Raw genomic sequence first — 9,797 nt, 5'->3', positions numbered from 1 at the left:
AAAAAAAAAAAAAGCAAAAGAGAAGAATGGAAGAAAGAAAGAGATGTGGGAACGTCCGGCTTCTTTCTCGTCCCTCGAGTTGTCTGAGATCTCTCATGGGATTCGCTCACTTTTAACTTTTGACCGGGAGATTTCTGAGCAGACCCATGACCAGGTTCGATCTCTCATCTTGGATCCTTCTCAAAGTTTAGATATTTAGATCTCGGGAATGTTCAAGGACCCACTCTGTCCAAAGTTTTGCGTTCAAATTTCTGGGTGTTTTTTTTTTATCAATTTTTAACTTGTAATGTAAGCTCAATTTCTTACCTTTTTCCTCCTGTTAATTCACCGAAGCTTTTTATCAATTTTTTTTTCCATTGTTACTTTCTCAGCAGAAAATTTTACAACCTTATAATGCCAAGGCAAAATCAAACTGACGAGAGGTTTATATATGGGACATCCAAGATCAGGAAAAGGGTCTCTTCCTCTTCTTCAGCATCATCTTCTCTGCTGCAAAGTTATCGGCTTAAGCGAGCTATTATGGTCAGTGAGAAGGGTGCATCCACCACTGCTCCTCCTAAACGGAGGATGAACCCAAAATCACCATCGGCCAGTTCGAAGAATTTTGAATCATCTCGACGAAATGGCCCCGTGTCAGCCAGGAAACTTGCAAGTGCTCTATGGGAATTGAATAAAATTCCTTCACCAAGATTCAGCGAGAGCTTGTCGACTCGGAGGTCTAGGAAGATGGTGAGGTCTCGCCCTCATCGGTTATCTGATCCTTCTCATAGTCCTGGTTCTGAGGTCAGCATTGAATATTTTGGTCTAGATATTATTGGTTCCGAGTTTAATTCAATTTTTGTTGATTTATGAAAGAGGAGGGATAGATCAAGGTCTGGAAGTTATAGGAGAATAATGCCGATTGTTTCTCAGAGAGTTCGGTGCAAGGGCAGAAATCACAGAGCTTTGGACTGGCTAAGTAGTTCTAGTTTGATGGAGGTATCTCAGTTCCACTCCCTTTTTTTCCAATTTTTCCTAATGCTTTTTAGGTAGAATTTTCAGTTATTTCTTTGTTGATAATGGGCATGAAAATTGAGGATCTCTTTATCTTGTGATCGATGAACGTGGGCATGAAGCTTTATGAATTTTGATTTCCCCATTTTTTGAGCACTTAATAGTAGTTTTTTTTATGAGCAAACTTTCATTCTCTAGTAACTTGTTTAGGTAGTCCCTACTTTTTAAAGTGTGAAACGGAGTGTGTGTCCTGATATCAGAGGTGTTTCTGTCATTTTCTTTGCGTGTACCTAATATGCGCTATATTAGTTATTAGTTTATGCATAATCATAAGTATCGAAGAAGCTGAATGATAGCGGTCAACATGCTTTTTCCACTTAGTTGTTGCCAACAATATGTACCACTGAAAATTCCTTTAGTTATGGTAGGTTAGGATCTCAGGGGACTAAATAAAAGAATTGTTCTTTCCTGAAGCTCAGGTCTTTGTATGGATCGTCAATAGGAATTTGGACTATTAAGGCAAAAAGCCTGTCGAGTAGTTTTATCGATATATCAAATATGAACAATAGGCGCATGAATACCAGATGAAATGCAGTAAAATACTAAAAAGTTAAGGCATTTGAACTTGAACCTTGTTCAACTATGTTGTGCCTAGATGATGTTAGGTTATTGAAAACCTTGTGCATCTGTTAAGAGCCTTGCACCGACTACTTTTCCCTTAATTTGATTCGGAAAGACCGAATGATGATTTCGAATCAGATATTAAGTACGTTGACTATTTAACCGAGACAATTTTAATTTCATAAAGTGTTCCTCAAAACTGTCATAACAGGAAAATTTTAGATGTTGATTTGTTCTAGCGAGCTTTATTTTTTGACTTATAGGAGCATCTTTTATGCTCTTGAATGTCCAGTAAATGCATTTTCGCAGAGAGCTGAATTTTAAGTCTGCTTGGATTTCTAGATTCTGGCTTAACAAGCTTTTGCGACAATAATCTAGTCAGAAGAACTATTATCAAATTTTCAAGACAGAATCTGTACAAAACTTAGGATTAGTGTAGAAATCTCTCTTTAAAAAAATCTGCAATAAAGTTTCCCCGTTAATTTCTAATTGAGTGGTGGATTAAAGGGAGAAATCTGTCAATTCAATCGTGAATTATTGCATCTTATCAAAATACACAGAATATCATGAACTAAAGCACATCTGTTACGTGCAATAATGACATCCCCACACACATTCGAATTTCAAATTACATACCGTAACATAAAGAATCTTTCCACTGGAATGTCTGTTGATAATAGTGTATTGTAGTGGGTTTTAGTCCCACATTGCTTGGGAGAACAAACCTCACACTCCTCTACTTGTATAAATATATGTGCACACTCAATATTCAATTCAAGGGAAATTTACCTAAGATTCTCTCTCTCTCTCTTACTTTAACATGGTATCAGAGCTAGGGCTATTTCCCTTTCAATAAAATTTTTAACGCTTTTGCGTTCTTTTGCCAAATCTTGGCCTTATTGCTTTGCAGCCGTTTAATGTTTTATTTTTTTTATTTTTATTTTTAATTATTTGGCGTTCATCTGCCAGATATTTTGGCCTTGTCGTTTTGCGGCCTCTTAACGCGTTTCGCGTTCTCGTTTAACCTTCGGGTTCTATTTTAAACCTTCGGGTTTCATTCTAACCTTCGGGTTCTATTTTAAACCTTCGGGTTTCATTCTAACCTTCGGGTTCTATTTTAAACCTTCGGGTTTCATTCTAACCTTCGGGTTCTATTTTAAACCTTCGGGTTTCATTCTAACCTTCGGGTTCTATTTTAAACCTTCGGGTTTCATTCTAACCTTCGGGTTCTATTTTAAACCTTCGGGTTTCATTCTAACCTTCGGGTTCTATTTTAAACCTTCGGGTTTCATTCTAACCTTCGGGTTCTATTTTAAACCTTCGGGTTTCATTCTAACCTTCGGGTTCTATTTTAAACCTTCGGGTTTCATTCTAACCTTCGGGTTCTATTTTAAACCTTCGGGTTTCATTCTAACCTTCGGGTTCTATTTTAACGGCATTGTCGTTTCAAGACCGTCTCTCGGTCTCAAATTAACGGCATCGTCGTTTCAAGCCGTCTCTCGGCCTCAAACGAACGACATTAGTAACAGCATCTCGACATCTTAACGTCTCAAGATTGCTGTTATGGCTCCTTCAGAGAAGATTCCCAAACCACCTTTGCCCCTCAATGATCAAAGTGACTGGGCAGGGTGGTCCACCATTGTCACCAATGCCTTGCGTGGCGCTGGTTTGCTTGATCATCTCACCAGTACGGGACCAGTTCCACCGTCCATCAGCACTGTTGCTTCATCCAGTACTATTGCCTCTGGCAGTGGTGATGTCGATCTTCAGACTGCTCGTGCTCTCTATGTCAAGGAGAGTTCAGAGTGGCAATTGCAGGAATTTCGTGTTATGGATTATCTCACTCGCTGTGTTGGCTCTGGTCTCACTGTCGAGATTGGCTCGCTTCCCTCTGCTCAGGCCATGTGGACTCGTCTCACTGAGCGTTTCACTGAGTGCTCGGGTGCACGGGAGGCATATCTTCTGCAACGCATTTCTCTACAACGCAAAGGTAGTTCATCTCTGCAGTCCCATTTTGGACAAATGCAAGCTTTTTGGACAGAGTTACGCTCCATGCTTCCTGGACGTAATTCCACATATGAAGACTGGCTAGCCTGGTACGAACGGCATGAGGTGCATCAATTGTTTCAGTCCCTTCCTGAATATTCAACTATGGCTGATCAACTACTTCACCAGCCTCAATTTCCGACTTTGGCCTCAGTTATGGGAGCTCTCACTGCTTATGAGACCCGGCAGCAGACAGCACGACTCAATTTGTCAACAGACACTCCTACCTCTTCACTCGAGACTGTTTTGTCTGTACCTGTCACTGCTCCTGTTATGAATTATACTTCTCCACAGGCTCCCTCTCCACAGGCTCGATCTAAGCTCTCTTGCAAATATTGTAAGAAGGAAGGACACCGCATTGAGACATGCTTCAAGCTTCATCCTGAGTTACGTTCCTCAGGTACTGGACGTGGTCGGCGACCCCCTCAGTCTCAACCCTCTCGTACACCAGGATTGTTGGCCAATGCTATACCTTCTACTACTTCAGACTCTACTATTCAAGCTATTGAAAGTCTTCGCCGTCAACTTGATGCTTTTCAACATATCACCTCTACATCCGCCGCACAACTCTCTGGTATGCATTTTGCTGGTTCTTCAGCTAATCCTTCAGTCTCTGGTATGAATGATCTCTGGATTTTTGACTCTGGTTGTTCCTTTCATATGACTTGTAATGCCTCACTTTTATCCTCTGTCTTTACTTCATCCTCTCTTCCTCCTATCTACACAGCTGCTGGACAACCATTGTCCATTACTCAGTATGGCTCTATTACCCCACAAAATGATCCATCTGGTCGTCTAACACTTGGTCCCGTCTATGTGGCTCCACAATTGTGCTTGAATTTAATTTCTATTAGCTCTTTATGCATGGCGGGCCTGTTTGTCTCATTTTCTTCTGATACTTGTATTGTGCAGGATCCACAGACGGGCAAGACGGTTGGGGCGGGTCGTAGGAGGCACAAACTGTATTTTCTGGAATATCTTCACCTTCCAGAGTCCATACGTCCACGTTCTCTTGTTGCTTCTCTTTGTTCGTCAAAACCCTCTACCTCGCTTCCTGCCAATTTATGGCATAGACGACTTGGTCATGTGTGTAATAAAAGGCTGGAGAGTCTTATTCAGTCTGGAGTACTTGGTCCTGTATCATCTAGTTCTAGTATTGAGTCATGTGCTGGTTGCAAATTGGCTAAATTCACTGCTTTACCATTTAAAATGAGTACATCTGTATCCACTTCCTTATTTGATTTAGTACATTCTGATATTTGGGGGCCAGCTCCTTTGCCTTCTTCATCTGGCTACTTATATTATGTTAGTTTTATCGACGATTTCTCTCGTTTTACATGGGTTTACCTACTTAAGAATCGCTCTGACGTACTTACTGCTTATCAAGCCTTCACTGCTATGATTTTCACTCAATGGCAATCTCGTATTAAAGTTTTTCGTTCTGATTGTGCCAAAGAGTACCTATCCTCTGCCATGCGCTCTATCATGTCCTCTCATGGGACTATCTTTCAACAGTCATGTCCCTACACTCATGAGCAAAATGGTGTTGCTGAACGCAAACATCGTCATATCCTCGATACTGCCCGATCAATGCTCATTTCTTACTCTGTTCCTCGTCGTTTCTGGGCTGAGGCTATTCTCACCGCGACTCATGCCATTAATATCACTCCATCTAGCTCTCTTTCCGGTGCTACTCCTTATAGTCGTGTTTATACTCATCCTCCCCGTTATGATCTAGTTCGCGTTTTTGGTTGTCGATGTTTTGTTTTTCTGCCATCTCACGAACGTGATAAATTGTCTCCCAGAGCAGTTTCTTGTGTTTATTTAGGAATTAGTTCAGAACATCGAGGTTATCGTTGTTATGATCCCGCAACTCGTCGAGTTCATATATCTCGTCATGTTCAGTTCGAAGAGGATTCTCCATATTATTCTACTTCTGATGACTTTAATTTCCTCCACTCTACCGATCATGCTTCCCCGTCCACTGCATCACCCACTTCTTCACCTCAATTTTCCTTTCGAGATCTCCCTGACATCTCTCCCTCTCCTTCTGTTGACTCTTCCTCACCTGAGTCTTCTCTTACACCATCTAATCCATATCCTGTGGACACAACTCTCACTCCAGAAAATACTGTTGATCTTCATGCACCTGCGCCAGCATCTCCCCCGCCTGAGGTTCCTCTTGCTCTTCGTCGAGGCAAACGCCCACATGTCATGCCTGCCCGGTATGCTTCTGTTACTTCTTATTCACCTATCTTTCATAACTTTCTTGCTGCCATTCATACTATTGTTGAGCCAAAGTCCTTCCAAGAGGCAGTTCAAATTCCAGAGTGGCGACAAGCTATGGCTGAGGAATTTCAAGCATTTCAGCAAACTCATACCTGGGATATTGTTCCCTGTCCTCCTGGGATCTCTCTTGTTGGCAGTAAATGGGTTTATAAGGTCAAGTTTCGTCCTGATGGCACCATTGAACGTCGAAAAGCTCGTTTAGTGGCTAGAGGTTTTACTCAGCAACAAGGTATTGATTATGAGGAGACCTTTGCTCCTGTTGCTCAGATGCCCACTGTGCGTACTCTCCTTGCGGTCGCTGCTGCTCATCGTTGGCCCTTATACCAGATGGATGTCAAAAATGCTTTTCTTCATGGCTCTTTATCAGAGACCGTATATATGCAACCGCCTCCAGGGTCAAATATTCCTCCGGGACATGTATGTCTCCTTCGTCGTGCTGTTTATGGTCTCAAACAGGCACCCCGCGCTTGGTTTGAGTGTTTTCGCGATGTTGTGCTCAAAGCGGGCTTTATAGAAAGTCATCAAGATGCTTCTCTGTTTGTTCGCACTACATCGCGTGGCAGGGTTTTATTACTCATCTATGTAGATGATATGATCATTACAGGTGATGATATGACAGGTATACAATACGCAAAATCTCAGTTGCAACAACAGTTCCACATGAAGGATCTTGGATCTCTTCGGTATTTCCTTGGTCTAGAAATTTCTCAAGGCCCGCGGGGTGTATTACTGTCTCAACAGAAGTATCTCTCAGATATTCTAAATCAAGCTGAGTTAACTGATAATACAACTGTCGATACTCCACTCCAGCAGAATGTCAAACTTTGCTCTACTGACGGTGAGCCTCTATCTGATCCTACCCGATATCGACATCTTGTTGGTCAGTTGGTCTATTTGTGCATCTCTCGACCAGATATCTCTCATGCTGTTGGTATTGTCAGTCAATTTGTTAGTGCCCCACGTTCTGTACACTATGCTGTCTTATTACGGATTCTTCGGTACCTCCGGGGTACTAGCACTCGCTCACTTTTGTTTCCTGCTACATCTAAGTTAGAGCTTTGTGCATATTCTGATGCTGATTGGGCTGGTGATCCAACTACCAGAAAGTCTACCACAGGTTATTGTATATTTCTTGGTGATTCCCTTATTTCCTGGCGAAGTAAGAAACAAGATGTTATTGCTCTTTCCAGTACTGAGGCAGAGTATCGTGCAATGTCCACAACAGCTAAAGAGATTATTCATCTTCGTCGCCTTCTCAGTGATTTCGGTATTTCTGTTACGACTCCTACTCCTCTCTACTGTGATAATAAGAGTGCCATCCAGATTGCTAATAATCCAGTATTTCATGAAAGGACCAAACATATTGAGATCGACGCTCATTTTGTCCGTCACCAAGTTATCAAGGACAAGACAATTCTACTTCCTCATGTTTCATCCGCTGACGAGCTTGCAGATTTCTTCACAAAGGCCTTACCTGTTCATCGGTTCCAGTTTCTTGTACGCAAACTCACTTTGTTTGATCCAACATGAGTTTGAAGGGGGCTGTTGATAATAGTGTATTGTAGTGGGTTTTAGTCCCACATTGCTTGGGAGAACAAACCTCACACTCCTCTACTTGTATAAATATATGTGCACACTCAATATTCAATTCAAGGGAAATTTACCTAAGATTCTCTCTCTCTCTCTTACTTTAACATCCACTAAAAATTGAACTTCAACTCCTTTTCTTCCCCCTAAACTTCATTCATGTCCAATATGACCAAGTAAAATATCTGATTTAAGTCCGGATTCCTTATCAGATATTGATAATGAGTTTGATATCTTGACAATATTTGCACTCATAATCATGTTCAACCATGCAACAAGAAAAAGATACAAACAAGGCAATGCGTCTGTGCTAGTTTATTGCATCTTATAGTACATCATAACTTGTTAATGTTATGGTAGAGGTAGAAACTTCCAATAGCTTATTTTTCCTCTCCTTCGTCCACTTATTCTATTGCAGGCTGATGCACATTCTCGGGGACTCACTCCCAAACGCTCGACCATGGGAACAAAAACCGGGTTAAAAAACCTCAAAAACATTCTGACATCTTCCAAAGAGCTTCTCAAGCTCCTCGACAGAATCTGGGGACTAGAAGACCATCACTCGTACGCCCTCTCTCTATTCTCTGCCCTTCATGCTGAACTTGATCAAGCCCGATCTCAAGTAGAACATCTCATCCAAGAACAAAAAGTGAACCAAAACGAAATCAGCTGCCTCAAAAAACAATTCAAGCAAGAGAAATCGTCATGGAAAATCAAAGAGCAAGAAAGAATCAAGACCTTCATAGAGCAGCTCGAATCAGAGAAGAAATCAAGAAGGAGAGCAGAAAGACTCAACAAAAGCCTCGGATTGGAGTTAGCCAAGGGAGTTAGAGAGCTCGAGAGTGAGAGAGACTCGCACTGTATTGAGCTGAACATGGAGAATAATAAAGGATATGTTGAGAAGTTGGATCAACATACTGAGAGATATATATCAGTTAAAAAGTTAAGGGATCAAATGTTGGCTGGTAATAGAGTTGTTTTGCCTCGTGGTTTGTTCAGTCCATCTCGAGAGTTTGCGAAGGATTGAAGGGTGTAGGCATTGTGAGAGCCAGCAAAGAAGCGATATCTATTAACGGTACTGCTTCGTTTCACTCTTAATTGCCACCGTTTCCCTTTCCTTCTCGTTCTTGTTAAATTCGAGCTGTTCATCTTTACCTGTGTAAAACTTATTACACCACAAAGTTTACACTGTAATTATGGAAAGTTTTAAGGGACATAAATTTTTCTTTGATAGTTCTTTTTCATATGTATGTTATGAACACGTGCTGTCACGATTTTGTTTATGCACTTGCGTTTGGAAGAGGAAGCCGCAGCTGTATTGAGTTGTATGTAGATCTTTGAGCGTACTGAATTTTTGGGTAAGTAATTTTCTGCTTCTTCATCATCACTTGAGAAATCCCTCTGCGTTGCCATGAAGCTCTTATTCTTCCTTGTATAGTCACTTTTATTAAGAGCACATTCATTATTTTTGAATTTCCTACAATGACAACAAATAGTATCAGAATCTGAATTTTCATATTTATTTTTCCTCACCTTGGTGTAATTCTGATTCTATTTATTGTGCATAAATGTTTGCTGATATTTTGTCTTTAAAAAAGATTTGAATTCTTTCGCTACCAATCCCATCTCACTCGCTCCATAAGAGTATGAACTTGATTCTTTGTTCTTCTTGGGTTGAGAATTTTTCCTTCTTAGCCTTCAGGGCTAACGACTTCTTCTTTGAATCATTTCGAAAGAACCTCCTCTCTCTCTCTCTCTCTCTCTCTCTCTCTCTCTCTCTCTCTCAATTGAATACCCCCCTCTCTCTCTCTCTCTCTCTCTCTCTCTCTCTCTCTCTCTCTCAATTGAATTTCATACGCGAGAAGATTACCTACAAGATCTTCAAGAGTTAAATTAGAAAAAAAAAATATAATTCTTCAATAGCCGTTGCCTTCGGTTTCCAATCGGTAGAAAGAGAATGAAGATTTTTTTTCTACAAAGCTTTTGTTGTGGTACTCTTTTTCCAAAGCTTTCGATATGTTCATAATGTCCGTGAATCAGCTGAACATATCATGAATACACTCCGGGACCTTCATCTTGAAATTTTCATACTTTCTAACAAGTATCGTAAGTTTCGCATTTTCACCTGTGAAGTTTCCTCATGTGTAACTTCCAAAAATTTCCAAATTTCCTGCCCAGTGGAACAATTTGACACACAGTTAAATTCTTTAGCAATTAAAGAATAACAAAAAATTATAGCTTTTGTATTTAAAGAATAAAAC

The 9,797-nt window shown here is 40.7% G+C and overlaps 1 protein-coding gene across 3 annotated transcripts; it reads left to right on the top strand.

The window, feature by feature from the left end:
- On the top strand, positions 7 to 8,819 carry LOC109824445 (uncharacterized protein At5g41620-like). Of its 3 annotated transcripts, none has more exons than XM_020391045.1 (4): positions 7 to 154; positions 375 to 783; positions 856 to 978; positions 7,955 to 8,819. In XM_020391045.1, the coding sequence occupies exons 1-4, from the start codon at positions 147 to 149 to the stop codon at positions 8,561 to 8,563; spliced, it is 1,149 nt and encodes a 382-aa protein (XP_020246634.1). In that variant the 5' UTR covers positions 7 to 146; the 3' UTR covers positions 8,564 to 8,819. The 3 variants fall into 3 exon arrangements, with proteins under 3 accessions (XP_020246634.1, XP_020246635.1, XP_020246633.1); XM_020391046.1 differs by having other exon boundaries at positions 372 to 729; XM_020391044.1 differs by having other exon boundaries at positions 372 to 783.

The sequence above is a fragment of the Asparagus officinalis genome, chromosome 9 (assembly GCF_001876935.1).
Source record: "Asparagus officinalis chromosome 9, Aspof.V1, whole genome shotgun sequence".
Lineage (NCBI taxonomy): Eukaryota > Viridiplantae > Streptophyta > Magnoliopsida > Asparagales > Asparagaceae > Asparagus > Asparagus officinalis.
Note: the sequence above shows the minus strand (reverse complement) of the source record. Positions and strands in the feature narration are given on the sequence as shown.

Excerpts from the sequence above, each read along its gene's own strand:
- LOC109824445 (XM_020391044.1), top strand. Across the intron at positions 784-855 it reads CTCATAGTCCTGGTTCTGAG|AGGAGGGATAGATCAAGGTC; the intron begins GTCAGCATTGAA and ends GATTTATGAAAG. Across the intron at positions 979-7,954 it reads GTAGTTCTAGTTTGATGGAG|GCTGATGCACATTCTCGGGG; the intron begins GTATCTCAGTTC and ends ATTCTATTGCAG.